This window comes from Macaca fascicularis, chromosome 11, assembly GCF_037993035.2.
Source record: "Macaca fascicularis isolate 582-1 chromosome 11, T2T-MFA8v1.1".
In the NCBI taxonomy this organism is placed as follows: Eukaryota; Metazoa; Chordata; class Mammalia; order Primates; family Cercopithecidae; genus Macaca; species Macaca fascicularis.
The window spans coordinates 77,605,573-77,625,142 of record NC_088385.1 but is presented as its reverse complement, the minus strand read 5'-3'; the positions used below and the strand labels follow the sequence as shown (position 1 = coordinate 77,625,142).

General features: G+C 37.4%; 1 protein-coding gene across 2 annotated transcripts in view; it reads left to right on the top strand.

Annotated features, from left to right (window-relative positions):
- Positions 1-19,570, top strand: part of PTPRR (protein tyrosine phosphatase receptor type R) — a 278,487-nt gene that overhangs the window by 31,605 nt on the left and 227,312 nt on the right. For both annotated transcript variants that reach the window (XM_005571532.4, XM_065524569.2), the window contains exon 2: positions 410-708. In XM_005571532.4, coding sequence (XP_005571589.3) covers positions 410-708 — 299 coding nt within the window. The remainder of the gene's footprint in view (positions 1-409; positions 709-19,570) is intronic.

Genomic DNA, 19,570 nt, shown 5'->3' with positions numbered 1-19,570 from the left:
AATTGTAGGAAATGCTTTTATTTAAAGAAAGCTTAAATATGTTAAAAATATTTATAATTTCAGCAGCAGATATGACATCCAGGAATAGAAGCCCAACTAGGTATTGAAACTATGGGTGTAGACAAAGGAGGAAATTTCTTGGTAAAAGTGGCATCAGAATATCTGAAAAATAGGACTTTTTCAAAGTACACCCACTTCTATCCACCTAAAGTCTTTGAGAGGCCTTCATACCACCAGGTGTATTCTATTTGTTAAGAATCATGAAGCAGAGAAAGAACGATGGAGACTAACCTAAATCCTTCACAAGTCTTAAAGCCTCTCAAGAAAGGGTAAGTCTCTTCATCAGATATATCTCCCTCTCTTACTGAATAGGGTCTCTGATATTGTTTCTGCTTCTTCCCTCTTTCAGGGTGCTTTTCAGGAAACAATGATCATTTTTTGGCAATTAATCAGAAGAAGAGTGGGAAGCCGGTATTCGTTTATCAGCATTCACAAGACATTGAGAAGAGCCTGGATATCGCCCCACAAAAAATCTATAGACATAGCTACCATTCTTCTTCCGAAGCTCAAGTAAGCAAACGCCACCAGATTGTCAATTCAGCATTTCCTAGACCTGCATATGACCCGTCTGTCAATCTGCTGGCCATGGACGGTCAAGATCTTGAAGTGGAAAATCTTCCAATCCCAGCAGCAAATGTAATTGTGGTGGTAAGTAGTATGTTAAACTGATGCTGAGGCTGATGTTGATGCTTTCCTGTCATTGATACTTGAAAAAAGAAGAACACTGATTGTGAATGGTTGTCAATGAATCCCAATGGGTATGTACCACAGCAGTTATTCTGTGGTACTTCTAATTTGTTACTTGGACTATTGTCTGTTTTCTTCTTCTTATGAAATCAGAAAACTTGCCTGTATCCTCTGCTCATAGCAGAATGCATGGTACATGGTAGATGCTTAATAAATATTTGAATAAAAGATTACTTTAGGAAGGCCTTATATTATAGTTGAATATATCTTATACTGAGCCTCCTGCCTTCTGTGAGAATCTGTTTTAAGCAGATAGGCCTTAGTCTCAGCCTGTGTAAATAAATAGTACTTATTGAAGATCCTCTGGTCACTTGACTCAAGTGCCAATAAATGAGGCAACTGAAAGGGAGAGATGTGGTAGAGGGAGAGTAGTTTTCTGTCACTGGAGCAAATAAAATGCGTTGGGAGTAGTTGATAGATAATATTTCTGATATTACTGATAAGCACCATTCTTTATTAATCAAAGTGATAAAATGATCCCATTGCTTATGTTCTTAAAGTTCCCTTGCTTGTATAACCCAGATTAGAGGTTCCCAAATTGTGGAGGCGTCATGGTTTAAATACATGCTGAGGTTGGCACCCTATTTGGACTATAGTTACTCTCTGGTTTATCACCATAATAGGAGGATCCACACTGAAACTATAAATCAGTAGTTAAACGGTTGTTATTGCATCTCTGCTCCAAAATATAATCAAATGAGTTGATTTGTGAGGCCAAGATAATTCAGTGAAACCATGTTTGCATTTTGGCAACTTCTCTATGCACCAAATGTAATTAAATTTAACAAGCTTCTTTTTTTTCTTTATTTTTTTTAACCTACTACATATAGTATACTTAGTGTTGAGAATCAAAGTTCCATTCATCGATGTTTTCAACTAGCATACACTGAGTATTTATTATGATCTAGGTTCCCCTTGGGATATCTGGAAATAGAGACAAATGAAATACAGTTTCTTGTTTTGCTTGGAAAATGTCTGGAGGGAAATATCAATAATTCAATAAAAATCACAAGCTAAGAACACAAGATGAACTCTTGTTAAGAGAAAATATGTGGGTCACTTGGCATCCTGAAATACTCGAACAAGTTTTCTGCATTTACATGAGTAGCAGATGTTCTGAAGGTGAAAGTCACGTACTGTGTTTATTCAGTGAAGATAAATGATGTCAATGATGTCTCTGTATCTGGAGATGCTCCTGTTAATGCTAGGGCTCATGGGAGATGTTTCCTCTAGTGACCATCATATACCCATAGTCATCAACTCTTAAAGTCACTGTGAATTACAGTTCAAGAGGCTTGTTCTATCTTGTAATGTCATGTACTGTCGAGTTAATTTGATATTATGGACAATAAAAGGCATCGATGAGGAATTCTGGCAGGTCATTTCACTTTCAGCTTATTTGTGGTTTGGAGATTCATGAAGAAGCTGTGCTTTTTCTTTTGGGTGATGATTACATAGAGGCAATAGGCAATTTTGCTGCATTAACTTTCCCTAGCCTCTTTTGATCTAGCCTCTAACCATGCTGTGGCTTTGGTAGCTGGCAACACCAATTTCCAGTTCTAATGTTTCCTGTAATCCACTTATTACTTATGTACATGATGATTTAGCAGCAAAACCGGGGAGGCAGGGTTATTTTTTAAATAAATCAATAATGTTTAGCTTCCTCAAAAAGCAAAGGGGTGATGCAATTAAATATCAGCTGATTTGAAGATGCATTCCATACAGAAAATGGATATATGGATGGGGCATACAGGAAGCAAGGGATGTATTCTGGGGCAGCATAATGACTTTAACGGAATAATTGATGTATTTGTGTATATCGTGTGTACATGTGTATGAAACATATATATCAATGCAGACCTTGTTTGAGGGACATTGTAGTGGTACTAAGAATTATTTTGAGACTGAATTTATACTCAAATAAACTGTGTTCATGACTGTCAGTATCTTGAGCTGGAGAAATTGTGGACATCTTTTTTTTCCAGCCAGGGTAAAAAGCTACACTCAACCTCTAAAATGTATATGTAACTTCTAAGACTTCCTAGCTCAGAAGGAAGGATCAAGCATCCCTCCTCCAATACTTTTTCTCTTTCTTGTTTCAAATATCATTGACAGTGAGTTTTAGAATGCTACATTTAAAAAGGACATGAAAGTTACATGTGTCTCTCCTCTCTTCCTGATTCCCAATTGCCACCACAAAGCATTTCATAAGAGCATTTGTCCACAAATGAATTTTTTCCTCTTTCTTCTTTTTATTAGTAATCAGGAAAATTTATAGTTTATTGGTTACAAGGAGAGTACAGCACAATTAGAATGTTCATCCCAAATAATGCTAACTATGTTCCGGAAACTCAATTAAGCTGTTATTAGGATTTCTGTGCAGGTACAATGTAGAGAGGATATGAATGCCTCAAGGTCAGTGCTATGGTAAGAGGAAAAAAATACGGCTTTAGATAAAAGTGTGCTGTAAAATCCGTAGCTCTTGTCACTGGATCCCCAGGATATTTGTCAAGACACAAGGCCACAACACCAGGAAGGAGGGAACCCAGAGGTGCAAGTGAAAGTGGTGGAATGGTAGCAACTACAGGCCATTTCAGTTCAGCATAGGCTGCTGAGTGAAGAATGTTCTAGCCTGGCCAGAATCGAAGCAAACTGGGGACTAGTAAGGCTTGGGAATATAAGGGGTGGTTTTTGACATCAGCAAAAGGGCATGGAAATGGGAAGATTATGATCTACTCTGTTACATGGACTTGTGGGAAAGAAAAATAAAGGAAAGGAGAAGAAGATGGAGGAGAAGAAAGAGGAGAAGCAGCAGCAGGGGAAGGAAAGGAGTCAAGGAGCTAAGGGAAAAAGAAGGGAGGGGGAAGGGAGGAGAGGATACAGTGGCAGCTTTTAGGGACGCGGGAAGCATTCTGTGAGCACATAGGAAGAGGGTGGTGAGTTTCCAGGGGCTTGCGATCCTCTCCTTGAGATCCTAGGATCCTAAAACTTCTTGTCTTCCTCACCACTCACCCAGATCAACACATAGACATTTTATTGTTTCTGTGACACAGAATATTCTTTGCAAATACTTTTTATCAGGTATTTGACTTAGAAAGCTATTAAAGCCAAAAACTTGTGATATCTATGGGTTTTAATTACATTCTAAACTCGGGTTTATGGCATACCTCAGCTTTGTTCTTCTGTTGACTACCTTTTGAGATGCATCTTATAGGTAAAGTAATAATCTCTAGACATTATTTGAAGGGCTTTGAAAGTCCGGCTGTCTCATTGCTTTGCCACAGTAAATAAATTTTGTAGCATTTACTGTATGATGTGAATAAATAACTGTTGGACACTTTTTCAGTAGACAAATTGGTTTAACTATAATTTTATATTTGTAGAGTAGATTACCCAAAGGATGGGCTTAGTCTATGTACATATCAACAGAATTCAGCCATGTCATGGAAGATGTATTGGTGAGGAATACTTTGTCGCAAGTGATGACAAATCCAGCCCAAACTGGAGAAAATTTAGTGGTTCAAATACCAACACTTTTGTAGTATATTTAGCTTTAGATATGATTCAATCAACAATTAACATTTCTCCTGACACATGAGAAAGTTAAGATCCCTGGGATATGTGTTAAAATTCAGATTGTTTGCCAATGAGGACTATGCTTTAATACAACCTGTTGGGTTCATTATATTTTGACCCTGAAAAGTCTCAAATTTGTGAAAAACTACAGTAGCCTTCTTGACAGTGATGACTCATATAGTAGGGACAAGAGGTCTGTGCTGAGCTATGGAGAAGCAGATGTCTAGGCTTATTCTTGAGCTAAGTGACTTGCTCATGGTGGGCAAACTCACAGAAAGCATGGTTCAAACACAGGCTTTGGGAAATTTTTTGAATTAATATGTGTTAAGGGCATATGGGATCAAAATAGTAAATGTAATACCAAGTCCAAAATACTAAATTGGTGAAACGCACAAGTCTACTATAATGTGAGGTGTGACTCAGATGTGCTTCAATACAGTCCCAGAACACCTGTACCAAGTTCCTAGATGGAGGCATATAAAGCCCTAAGATAATAAATCTGATTTTCAAACTTGCAATACAAGGAGATTGGTTAAACAACAACTATTGAAAATACATGCATGGAAATTTACAAATGGAACAGGAGAAATCATAGAGCAATCTGAGTCCAAATGAGAAATTAAAGAATGATAAGGGAGGCCTCACAAGTGAGTGGGAAAAGATTATTGACTATGTGAGATTGGCACAATTGAATAGCTTTTTGGCAAAAAAAAAAAAAATCATGATAGTGATAAGTAAATTATTTTTTGCTAAGCGTAAAACATTGATAGTATACTAAGAACTATGCAAGTATTATCTCATATAATTGTTACGGCAAGTCTATGGCAACAACAAAACTATTATCTCTGTTTGATTCTTTGCTTTTCTTTCCCTCATAAATTATTGGAACATGCTGCAAACTGGTCACTATCCATTCTTTCCCATTTTTGTTATGGTGATCTGCAGAAAGTTTGAATCAGATCATATCACACCACACCACACACACACACACACACACACACATACACACATTCATGACTGCCTTTTCATTGCCATTGAACTAAAATTCAAACATTTTCCCATGTCCTACATCCTACATCACCTGGGATCCAAGATCCCCAGAACTCTTGCCTAAGGATTCTGATTCCATAGTTCTGGGATGGATCCCAGGAATCAATGCCTTCAGGAAGCATTCTGGAGGATACTTGGGTTTTCAGAGGTTTAGGAAGCATAGCACACAACCTGGCCTATCCCTGTGTCTCTGAGTCCATCTCCCACCACTCCACCTCTCCTTGACTCCTTGCAAACTGCTCTGGCCTTCTCTCTTCCTCACGAGAGCGAGCCTATACCTGCCTGAATCAGGAATTTTACCCTTGCTGTTCTACCTAGAATAACACACTTCCTGTAAATCTTGTGTCTAGCACATAATGAAGGCTCATTAATTATTTTTAAATTAATAAATAAATGCCAAATAATAGAATGCAGTTGTTTTAGACACTGAGCTGATGAATGATTTTTTTATTGCATTTTTTAACCTCAACCTGCAGTAAATTTCCTACTTTTTCTTCACCTTATTACTTAATTTTTTTTTTTTTTTTTGACAGTCTTGCTCTGTTGCCCAAGCTGCAAATGCAGTGGTGCAATCTCGGCTCACTGCAACCTTCACCTCCTGGGTTCAAGCAATTCTCCTGCCTCAGCCTCTCAAGTAGCTGGGACTACAGGCATGCACCACCATGCCCAGCTAAATTTTTTGTCTTTTTAGTAGAGATGGGGTTTCACCATGTTGGCCCAGCTGGTCTCATACTCCTGACCTCAAGTGATCTACCTGCCTCGGCCTCCCAAAGTGCTCGGATTACAGGCATGAGACACCGTGCCTGACCCCTACTTGAATTTTTAACAGACAGCTTGGATAGTTTTCAGGAACAAATTTCAAAAGTAGAAATGTAAAACCAAAAAGAAAATAAGCATTGGGAACATATGCCATCACTGAAAGGAGGAGGGAGCTGTCTTACACCTAGCCAGAGTGACACTGTTTAAAACTACAGCTTCCAAAGACATTTATGTCCACCTGCCTGCATTATTTTTCTTCGTCGTCCTTATGAAGCACTTCTAGCTAATACCTTTTATGTCTCTTTCTTCCCCAGTTATAATGTATGTTCCACAAGGTTGAGATTTTTCTATTTTGTTCCTGCTATATTTCCAGTGACCACAATGATATAGGGGCTCATAACTATTTACTTGAGAAAGAATGAGTTGATGCCAAAAGAAACACAATTCAAAAGCTTGTAATTAAATAGTACATCTCGTTATCAAGAAAATATGATTTAGTATGTAATTTTAACACTTAATTACCTATTATCATATGATCTTGTTTTACATTTTATCTCCCCACCTAGAGTGGAAATTCCATTAAAAATATACTTGTTTTGCATCTGTAACCTTTCAATAGCAAATGCAAAATAGCTAGTCAATGAATATTGATGATTGCTTAATCTATTTCCAGGATTCAAAATCATTTGACTTGACTTAAAGGATCCACAGTAGCCATTTCACAGATACTAATAAAAAATAAAATACAGCTTCCAGTTAGATTTTATTTTTAAGAAAGTCTAGAAAAAGAAATTCAATGATCTACTCCAGAAGTTTGGTTGAACTTTTGTTCTTCTCTTAACCTAATGTTAATGCTTCCTATTAAATTATAAGATCTTATATAATCACCTTCTTATATAATCGCCAGACTTGCATTGCAGAAAGTTTCATGCTTAGATTTCCCCAGCTATTACTGTATCCTTGCACAATACTCTTGAAGTAGAAATTCCGTTCTTGAGCTTGGCATCCTGACAGTCATAACTGTCACCATCTGTTGCTTTTCACCATTTCTAGCTATTAAAGCAGCAAGGAAGATGCTGGAATGCAGTCTGGAAAAGCTAGAGGCTAAGCCTTAGCAATGTCTGTGTTAGGTTACAACCCTGGACCACTCAGTGCGTCTGCTTGTTTGGGATCATATACACTCAATATTAGGACGAATCAAGTCTTAAGATTCGTCCTGATATTAAGGACGAATAGAGCTAGTTTAATTGATTGTCAATACTAAAGATAGGCCCTGCTCTCCAGGTGCAATGAACGGGCAGGGAATAACTTAGTAATATTTTTGTTCTGATTCAAAGAATTACACATTTTCATGCAGTTGTGGAATATTTAGAAACTTTAGATAAGGAAAAGGGGAAATAAAAACCATCCTTAACCAGCCAGGTGGGGTAGCTCATACCTGTAATCCCAACACCTTGGGAGGCCGAGGTGGGCGGATCACGAGGTCAGGAGATTGGGACCATCCTGTCTAACACAGTGAAACCCCGTCTCTACTAAAAATACAAAAAATTAGCCGGGTGTGGTGGTGGGTGCCTGTAGTCCCAGCTACTCAGGAGGCTGAGGCAGGAGAATAGCATGAACCCAGGAGGTATAGCTTGCAGTGAGCGGAGATCACACCACCGCATTCCAGCCTGAGCAATAGAACGAGACTCCATCTCAAAAAACAAAACAAAAAACCATCCTTAACTGTTAGATAACCAAGGTAATCTTGCTCTCTCTATATATTCTTTTCTATGTACAGGTATGCATATATTTTTTACAAAAGTATGAAATCTGCATATATGTGCTTTATAATTTTTTACTTACTTTATATGTTTACATTATGGATGGCTTTCCAAGTCATTCTCTTTGTACAGCATCACTTTTAACAGCTGCTAAAAATTGCATTGTATAGTAGCTGTCACAGTTTTATAGATTGACTTATAGTCCCAATACAGTCATTGATTTAAGGCCACTCATCCTGAGAAGGAGACATAAATGATGATGACTATATCAAATATAGTAGTATTTTCGAAGCAACTGGCCAATTAATATTACTGAGAGAATTTGGTGAGCTTATCTCAGGGAAAGCTACTTTCTTTATAAACTCTTTATATAATTGCAATATAGGATCTAATTTTTTTCATTTAGGCAAATTATGTGCATTTCATAGATCTTAGACCTTAATTCTTCAGTAAGGTGAAATATTTAAAATAGCCAAAGGAGTAAACAGAACCAAAAAGAATGTTCTGATTAGAAGATACAAAACATTCTATTTCAGAACTTACCTTAGAAGAAGAAGGACAGTGCTGTTCCTCTTTATGTTGGAGCCAGAAAAAACTTTTTTTTTTTTTTTTGAGACAGAGTCTTGCTCTGTTGCCCAGGCTGGAGTGTAGTGGCGCGATCTCAGCTCGCTACAAGCTCCACCTCCTGGGTTCACGCCATTCCCCGGCCTCAGCCTCCTGAGTAGCTGGGACTACAGGCACCTGCCACCACGCCCAGCTTATTTATTTATTCATTTTTATTATTATTTTTTTTTAGTAGAGATGGAGTTTCACCATGTTAGCCAGGATGGTCTTGATCTCCTGACCTCGTGATCCGCCCACCTTGGCCTCCCAAAGTGCTGGGACTACAGGCATGAACCACCGCGCCCGGCGAAAAACCTTTTTTAATCCGAAATTTCCACAATAATATCAAAAAATGGGATCTGCAGATAAACAAAAATAGTATGTTTTCTTTGGAGCAAATATTTACTTGGAGCTTTCAGTTCTCTCTAAAATTGCCTTTGGTTTTCCAGTTGTTAAGAACCATTCTCCTGTGTGTCTTTTGTTAATGACTTTGTCCCCATTTCTTTTTTTCCTTCTTTGTCTACTTATCTGTAATCATAAATGCCTGTAAATCATGCTTACTATCTTGTTACTGTTCAGTAGTTCAGTTAAAAATCTCACTGCTAATGGCTAATTATACTGGGCTTTCTGGGCATTTGGCCCTGCTCCTGAGTGATGGGATTGGCACCACTTAGCAAAATGCTTTTGTTTTCTCACTGTGATCCCTATGACTCAGGTGGTAGAAACAACGTGTTTCTTTCTCTTGCTTTAGGAAAAATACAAAAGCTAAAAGTACCTAGAAGGTTCTCTCCCTGGGCAAAGTTAAGAAGCTTAACTCACAGTGCTAGTCTACAATTGGAATGTGAGTCTAGAGTTCAGACAGGTCACAGTCAAAGCTTTAGACCTGGGAGATATTCACAGACCCACGCATGGCAGTTAACCCTGTATGAGTGGATGAGAGAATGCAGACAGAGGGAAAGAATAGAATATGGGAGAATAAAGTGTTTATAAATAAATGTAGACACAGAGGCAAACTCTTGGGTCTTGCAGTACTGGCCTGCTTGACTCTTATTTCTTGTTTCTTACTTTTCTCCAAAGTGTTTAGTATGATAAGGGTGGCTCTCCTGTGAGGTTTTAGTCTAGAGGGTTCTTGGTGTTCTATATCCTCTGGGAACCCAGGGGCTGGGTAGCAGTCACAGCAGTGACTTAGGATACAGATTCTGACCATCACTCCTCCTATTTATCATAGCTAGTGATGGGGTGCAAAGAATCTTGGAATCAGCAATAACAAGCAATAGTTCCAAAAGGAAATACCTCCAGGGCTAAGCCAGTGTACATATTTAATGATCAAGCTTCTACATTTGGAGATCTCTTCACTTTATCTTGCACAGGATTAGATTTCCATTTGCTTCTTGGAGTTTGGAAGGAAAGATGTGGCTGTAGGAGATTCAGTGGTCCAGCCACGGGTGACAGAATAAAAACCTTTAACCAGGTTGAAGAAGATTGGTAATAGAGTTATCAGTATGAAACGAAACAACAAATCCAACAGCATAACGCAAAGGCTGTGTCACAATAGTGACACAATAAACACCCAATACTTTAGAAGAGAAAACAAATATAGGAAATGTTCAACTCCCCACCTTCCAATTAAAAAGAAAATATCCTTTCCTTATGCTTATTTTAAGAGAACTATTTCAAATAGATTTGCTTCTTCTCACTGTTGAATCTATTCATTGTGTCAGAATGACTTCAGAAATACAAATATGCATGTTGTCACCATAGCTATTTATCATTGTCCTTTCATAAAGAAGATTGGTCAGAATCTTCACTTAAGACATTTTCTAAATTTTGTTTTTGAAGGATAAAAATATAATCCAGCCAATATTCATATCTCAAGTTGTTTCTTTCCTTACTAGATGACGTATTTGGACCCTTTGAGTATAGCAAAGTCAAGAGAACATTGCCAACTTAGATATCTTTCCGTTTGGCCTACATTTTCACATGGTTGAGGCTTTTGACTGAAACACTAAGCTAGCAGCAAATAACTTCCAGTGAAAAGGCCCATTTTTGAGGGGATAGGCCAAATGTTCACAAACAGTTTCTACAGTTGTGGAAAGAGTTGTGTGTTAGAGATATGTTTGCCCTCCTCTCTGAACATGACAGCCAGTTGATGCAAATTCCAAGACAGCCTGAAGGACTTAGAGAATACTGAGAATAATATGTATTAGGATGACCAGGGTGAGGAATCTGTCCTACAGCTAAGTTTCCTCTCATTATTTCATGCTCCCATTGCTGACTAGTGAAGCTGCATTATTTAAGAATTTGTTTATCTTTCCTGCCTGAGAACATAGCAGCCAGAATTATGGTTTTTAACCTGAACAAGTACATGTTGTTTCTATGTGCCTTGAGCCATCAAGTTCATTTCTGTTTCTTTTTTTGAAGCTGGTCTGTTTTTAAATAGGAAATTTTAGGCAGCATATAACAAAATCTACTTGAATGGGCTGCTAGGCAAACTCTTTGGATATAGGCTTTAAATAATCAGCAGTCATTGTGTGTGAGAAAATGAATTAAAAAATGTTTTCCGTGTATTACAAGTGATGATATCATCTATATGTTAAGTATAACTTTTAAAATAAAAAATCAAATTGATAAAATCAAGTCTATGCCAAGCTGGATTATTAAAAATAGCCAAGTTAAAGGAAACAATACATTCTGGTGAGGAGCATAAGTAAGTCATGGAGACTTGAGAATCTGTAAGTAATATCTGTAAGGAACTAGAAATAAGTAAGGACAATGGACTTCACAGATGTGTAAAGATTTTGAATGGTCACTGAATTCTTGCTCCTTGAAACATTCATTCATTCAAAAAAAATATTGAATTTCTACTGAATTCTAAGCAGTACAATAGACTCTAGGGATACAATAGGGAACAAGATAAACAAGATCATTGCAGCTGTGTAGTTTATGTTCTAATTGAAGAAAGACAAACAACAAAACAAACAAATGAACATGATAATTTCGGATAATGCTAAGTGCAATGAAGAAAACAAAACAAAGCCATGTGGCAGGGAGAAAATAGTGGGGACTACCTTATACTGGATATTGAAGGATTCTATTAGATATTCAGAGATACTTGGAGAGTAAATCAAGGTATAATTAGAAGCTGTGTGGTAGAAGAATAACTTTGGAGTCAGCAGAACTGTGTTAGGATCCCAAATTAGGCATTTACTAATTGATTGTGTTTCCTTTAATGATTAAGTTAGCATCCTGTATTTCAGTTTCCTTGTTTATTTAAAAAAAAAAAAAAAAGGATACTCATAATACCCATCCTATGGAATTGTGGGAATTGAATGAGACAAGGTATTGAAAGCACTCTTGACACATACTAAGATCCTTATAAAAATTGACTGTTATTATTAGCATTATATGGAACAATGAAAAATGTATCTTTCTGGCCTCAGTACCAAAAATACTTGTATTTCTCCTAAGCCATTGGTTGGCTGATGATTATATCTTTTAAACACTGAGAATCATGATTATTTTCTTTCCTTTGACTGCTAAAAAGCTGAGGGCCAAAATTGTGGTTTAGGTCTAACAAATACAGAGACCTTTACTGAGTGCCTTATTTATTTTGTGAACTAACCTCATTCTTGGTTGGATGTTTTCTTTTCTTCACTCATTTTTCCTCTAATTTAATTTTTTTATTTCCTTACCTTTTATTCAATTATATTTTGTATTATGCATGTTTTTGCAAGCTGCCACAAATCTTTTCTGTAACATATTCTGTCTAAACAAATAGTCACTACACCAAAATAGCAATCAGTGTGGACAAGTTGAGTCTGAATACTATACAGCAAGAACTCCCCTTACAGGGAGAAAATGTTTATCCATTGAACATGAAAAAAACAAGAAACTATATTTCTTAAGATAGAATTACAATATACTAATGACCTGTTTGACTCATTGCTCAGCAGGCCCCAATGTCAGTCCAATCTTAATGTTGGGGACCAATTCTCCTCCCTAATGTGAGCAGCTTCAGGCAGTGGTAACAGAATGGTTTTGGAAGTAGACATGCCGGGTTCATGTGCCTATTCTACTACAGACTGCCTTTGAGATTGTGGGAAAAATCAATGAACATTTCTGAGTCTTTGTTTCTTCATTTTAATGGTAATTGTAATACCTGACCTGGATACCTCATTTGATTCTTTCTGGTATCAGTGAATGTGTTCTGTAAAGCACACTGAATTGTGATTATGTCAGTTATCATGGTTGTGGTATTGGTAGTGGGGACGATTATGATGATAATTGACAGGCTTTTCAATTCTGTTGCTGATCTACTCTGATTTTGGAGTAAATCTTAGAACTGAATGGGCTTCTTGCCTTGGACAAATTTAGGAGGTACCCTTCACACTGCAGTTTAAGTAAATGGCATTCCCTGGAGCTGTGCATCACACAGCCTACACAGCCACATGTGCTGGTCTGACCAAAGCCCTACTTACATTCCATTTCTAGTTACCTCATCTTCCCTGCCTGAGTGTCTGCTTTGTTGAGCCAACTGGCACTTCAGTTCCTCTGAGACTGGAAACCTGCCTTCTTACTAGTTTTGACTTTGAACTTTGGATCTGACAGCCAGCCCACTTCTACCTCCTGATAGCTTTTCATGTCACCATGGTCCACCTTCTTGTGAAACACCCACCTGCTACTCTTATCTGCTGAGAGCCCAAACATCTTTTCCATCAGCCAGAATGTGCTACCTAACACTTGCCATATGTTCACCTCTTATCACCTACTTCTATATCCAACTCATTCATTTCACCTAAATTTTTTTTGAAGTAAATAATGTAGTGATTTGCCTTTAAGTTCTATACACACACACACACACACACACACACTTTAAGTTCTAGGGTACATGTGCACAACATGCAGGTTTGTTACATATGTATACATGTGCCATGTTGGTGTGCTGCACCCATTAACTCGTCATTTACATTAGGTATTTCTCCTAATGCTGTCCCTCCCCCCTCCCCCTGCCCCACGACAGGCCCAGATGTGTGATGTTCCCCACCCTGTGTCCAAGTGTTCTCATTGTTCAATTCCCACCTATGAGTGAGAATGTGTGGTGTTTGGTTTTCTGTCCTTGTGATGCTTTGCTCAGAATGATGGTTTCCAGCTTCATCCATGTCCCTACAAAGGACATGAACTCATCCTTTTTATGGCTGCATAGTGTTCCATGGTGTAGAGGTGCCACATTTTCTTAATCCAGTCTATCATTGATGGACATTCGCGTTGATTCCAAGTTTTTGCTATTGTGAATAGTGCCACAATAAACATACGTGTGCATGTGTCTTTATAGCAGCATGATTTATAATCCTTTGGGTATATACCCAGTACTGGGATGGCTGGGTCAAATGGTATTTCTAGTTCTAGATCCTTGAGGAATCACCACACTGTCTTTCACAATGGTTGAACTAGTTAACAGTCCCACCAACAGTGTAAGAGTGTTCCTATTTCTCCACATCCTTTCCAGCACCTGTTGTCTCCTGACCTTAAGTTCTTAACATTAGCTATATTATTAGCAACTTCTGTTACAAAGAAAACTTTTTTAAAAAGATGTTATTAATCCAAATGCAAAATAACTCCCAATTTATTAGGGAAGATCAAGTAATAAATATGTCATACACTTAAACACACACTCTAAGTAATTGAAGCTTACTCTTGCAATCTTGTAGGGATGTAAATCTTTTAAATTTATATTTCCTTTAAATACATACATAAATTTTTATTGTTATTTTGAAAATTGGGTCATACTTTGCAAGTGGCTTTTCACTTGATCTTAGCCAAAAGGCCAAGAAGCGATTGCAAGTGGCTTTTCTTAATATGTCATAGATATAACTCAGAGTCTTTAGCTATAAAGTCAAATTATATCTTCTAAATAGCTGCATAATTTTCATGTTTGTATATACCCCACTTTCTGAAACTATTCTTCTGAGTACATCTATTTCATTTACAGTGTTCATTCTTTGTGTATGTGTTTTATGTTTGCCACACAAAATTGCTACAATAATAATCGTTTATAGAAATCTTTGGAGAAAGAGGAACATGTCTATGTACGTGTATAAATAATACATATTTATGTATATATTATATATACATATACGTTTACACATTTACATATGTCAATTGGATAGATTTTCAAAAGAAAGATTATTTAGCCCAAGAGTATTTTAATAAATTACCAAACTTATTTTTTGAAAAGTTGTAGCAATTTACGTTCCCACCAGCAATGTGCATAAAATTGCCTGATTTACTCATAGTCTCTCCAGGAGTAGTTCATTGTTGTTCTTTTTAATTTTTGCTGACCAGGGAAGTGAAAACTGTACCTCATTACTGCTTTCCTTTGCATCTCCCTGACTATGGAAAAGGGCAACATCTTTCATGTGTATTAGTTATTTGGAGTTCCTCTCATGCACATTGTTTAATCTTCTCTGGTATATTGGGTTATCTCTTTCTCAACAGTTTGTAACAGCTCTTTGTTTATTGGAACATAATCCATTTGTCTGCCATGTGGGTTACAGATATTTCTTCCTACACAATCACTTCCCTTTTTATGGTATCTTTTTAAAAAATTGTTTTGTGTTCAAATATTTTTGTCTTTTTCAAAAAACTACCTTTTGTGACCGTGTCTCCTTTTCTTTTTTCCTACTTAGCAATAAATCCCAGTCATTCTTACAAGGCGGACTTAACTTTCTCATTTATCATTCCCTAGTTTCTTTATATGTAGATAAACTTATGCATATATACTTATACATAGGTAAGAAATCATTGACTTCATTTTTATTGCAATCATTTTTTGTTTTTATTGGCTTCCCTCCCCTCTCCTCCATCCTTTTACCCATTTCATTGTCTTCTACTGAACCTCCATATCTCCTGGTCCATCATGCTAAGAACCCAATATGTGTATGTATTCTTCCATTTCTTTTCTTCATGTTTAAGTAGTCATGCACTCACACATGCACAATCACACAAAAATATGTACATTTATACATACACATATCCATATAGAAATTGTGTTTTGTATTCTACAAACGTGATATAACATTATGGACACTTCTCTGCTTTATTTTTCCTTTCTGTCTCAATGATATCCATGGAAAACTTTCCTACTCAATGGTCATGATTCTAACTGATGTTTTTTAATGGTGCATATTACTTCATGGTATGGTTATACCATAACTTATTCAACCATTCCTCTATGCATGATAATTCACATTGTTTATACCTTTATTTTTGGCCCTATGAATAATGTTATAAAAAGATCTTTGTACAATTGCTGCTACATGCTAGTGCTTTTATTTCTGTGGAACAGATTCCCAAAAGTGAGGCTGCCAATTTTTATTATTATTATTATTTTGAGATGGAGTCTCGCTCTGTCACCGGGCTGGAGTGCAGTGGTCCAATCTCGGCTAACTGCAGCCTCTGCCTCCTGGGTTCAAGCAATTCTTCTGCCTCAGGCTCCCGAGTAGCTGGTACTACAGGTGCACACCACCATGCCCAGCTAATTTTTGTATTTTTAGTAGAGACAGGGTTTCACCATGTTGGCTAGGATGATCTCAATCTCTTGACCTCGCGATCCACCTACCTCAGCCTCCCAAAGTGCTGGGATTACAGGTGTGAGCCACCACACCTGGCCAAGATTGCTTTTTAACAAAAGTTATATATAACTGAATTTGTTTCCCAAAAGATAATGACAAATTGCATTTCCACCAATAATTTCTGGAGTATCCACCATTCATCCCTACCAGAATAACTCTTTGTTTTTGTGACTGAAAGGCATAAATCTATATCTCATTATTATTTCTAGTTTCTCAAAGAAGCTACCAAAAATAATTTGCCCTTTCTGTGCGACTCCAGATCATTCATCATTATTTACTGCATCATGCAGTCTGTTAGCTTTGTGAGTTTCCTGACCCTCTCTGAATATCTTTGTCACCACCTGTGCCTGACTCCAGTGGTCTCCTTGCCTATGCCACCACTGTACTTATTTGGTTGTCTCTAATACGTTTGAAAAGTTTGGGCATTAAAATCAGGGGACTTTTTGTTCAAAACATTTAAACATCAGTCAATAAGACTCTTACTGAAGAGTAAAAGTAACAGGCCCAAAGAGTACTGTTTCTGATTTTAGCTTGATATTTTAATAGTCATTCAGTTTTTAAAGAAAATTTGCCTTCCAGAAAGGTATCTTAGTTAATAAAGGACAGTTAAAAGGCTTCAGTTCTGCTCTTTAAAGCTGTTGAACACCATTTTCAGTCTACTTAGGGTATTAGTAGCCTCAGAACCTACTTATCACATAGCAGGAAAACTTTTTAACCTAAAATCATCAGCTTAGAATAGAGTGGCTACCTCTGTTATGACATACTGACAAATTCTGTAATGCTGTATGTTTACACTCACCCACATACTGCTATCACAACACTAGCCTTCACAAACACTCTGATCTTTAGAGTGTCCCAAACACTGCCATGTGGAAACATTTATTTTCTCTCTTCCCCACCCCCCACCCCTCCCTGACATTGTCCCTGGTATATTCTCATGATAAAATTGCAGCCTAGACAAATGACTTCAGGAAAAGATAATAAAAATATCACACAGAAGGAAAAGTAACACAGGGTAAGTGTGGTCCTGTACATCCAGCACTCTCCCAAGGAAGCTAGTCTTCATCAGAGGAATCCACATATTTTCCTTCCATAGATTCATCCACAGTGAGAAAATCCCTCAGTTCTCTTAGAGACATTGCATTGGTCATTTCAATTCCTTTTACTTTTATTGTAGACTCAACAAAGCTGACTTCTGTTTAGGGAGGGGCATCCCATCCAGCTTGACTACAGGGTGAAAATGCATCAATAAAAGGATTTTAAGAATTCTGGTTCCTCTGCAATTGTTTCTCAATGTAAATAAGAGACCTAGGCACCTTCATTTCCCAGCCATTTTGACTGGCATGAGTTGATCTCTCAGGGTTCCATCATCCTTGGGCACTGACAAGAGGGAGTGAGTCTCAAAGCTCAGTTCCAAATCATGGAGAGCTGGCAGCCTGATCATTTTGCTCCACAGTGAAGTCTTGATCATTTCAGCCACTTGATCTCCAAATGTATACAACTCCTCATACGGGCAGGGGTCTTACCTACCACCTGTCCAACTCATTCATTTTGTGGATAGCCCCAAGAAATACGAGATGACTTGTTTGAGACAGGAAGCTCATCAGAGACAAAAGAACCTTGAACTGGATCATCTGAATTCATTTTTTCTCATAAAAATCAGGATATTGATATCTGTTCTGTTTCGCTCATGAGGATTTTAGTAATGATCAAATAAATTAAAACACTTCAAAATATTTATATTATGCACAAATGTCAGATATCATAAAATTGTTTTAAAGTTCATTGTTATATTTCCTTTAGTAGGAACACCAGACATCACTTGATGGATTACAACAGCCATCATTTACTGAGTTACTGTCTAAGAATAGGCTGTCTACCAAACTCATTTCATTTAAGATTGTCATTGTTGCACATTTACCCTTGCCTGGAAAAGGCAAAATGGTTGACTTGGTGGATTCTATAAACAAGCAGGAGGATGTTACCACTATCTTTCCTTCGAAAAACATTTAAGATGGGCAATACATTGTATGCAAGGCCTCAGACTCAGGAAGCCCATTTCCAGTGTCCACACGTTCAATAACCCTGGTTCCTAAGGCCTACTTCATGTGCCATTATGTGATCTTCTATAGAAATAAGAGTAAGTAATTTTACAAGCATGAAATAAAAGTTATATCTAGATGTAAGTTCTATTTACATTTTCAGATGACCTTTTAAAGAATGAACTTTAAAAACTAAATGTGGCTACAATCAAATCTGTTTATGTTTATGAAAATCATGTCTATTTTATAAGAAAAAATAGCGTAGAGCTAAGAAATAAGATTACTAGATTTATTTCTGTTGTTTGGTGTTCAGACAGACGTTTATTTTTCCAAGAACAGGCTCAAGAGAGCCACTCTGAAGGCCAGTGTTGTTACCTCTCCAAACTCTTCTAGCTGTCTTCACTCATTGTTATTATAATCTTTATGGGAATGAGGCCAAGGTGTGACCTGAGGTGATAAGAGTTTCCCTTCTCAAAAATATATACTCAAGCAGTTTGTCACAGCCTAAAATTTCACCATCAGAGAACAATTTACTCTAATAGGAACATTTAATTTCTAGGATATTGGAGATGATTAAAGTTTTTAATTTTACTTTTAACTGATAAATAATAACCACATATATTTATGGAGTACCATGTGATGGTATATCTCTGTATACATTGTGGAACTTGATATTTACTATACTCAGGTACTGAGACAGTCCCCATATAATTTTTCTAAATAGTGCCAACAAAGTATTCATTTGTACAGCATACTTTACTGATAATTGAAATTAGAAAGTATATTGCTATACCAGGGAAACTGTAGATTCCTACCCTTGTCCTAAGGGAATGAATGAGCCTTCAGATATGTAGTTTTGCTCATGGAGAGAAAGAATGATCTAGGTTTGGAATAGTCTCTAAGCAGAACAAAGTCAGGTCAGGTGCGAGGGGAGATGTGAGCGGTCAGAGTGCAAAGCGCAGGGCATGCACACCTAAGACGTGGGAGTGGGAGTGAGGGTGATTTGTGGAGTGAGCAGCTCTGAAGACAAACTTCTCCTAATCCTATTTATCCCTCAGGCTGAGTTTGCTGCTATTGAATTTTTTGGCAAAGTACCCATTTGCCAGAGGGGCTACACATCACAGCCTATAAGCTAAAGTTAGCCCATAGAGAGTCTGTTAGTTTGTGATGTTTGAATGGAATTGAAGGGGAGCGCCCTCAAGCAGAGCTTACAACCCAATTTGCCACAATCCTTAACACTAGTAGATCCCTCTCCTTTACTCATTGGGCTTCCTTCCTGGCTCCTGAAATCATTTGAGTTTGTGATGTTGGCTTTGGATTTCAGAGTTCACTGAACCTC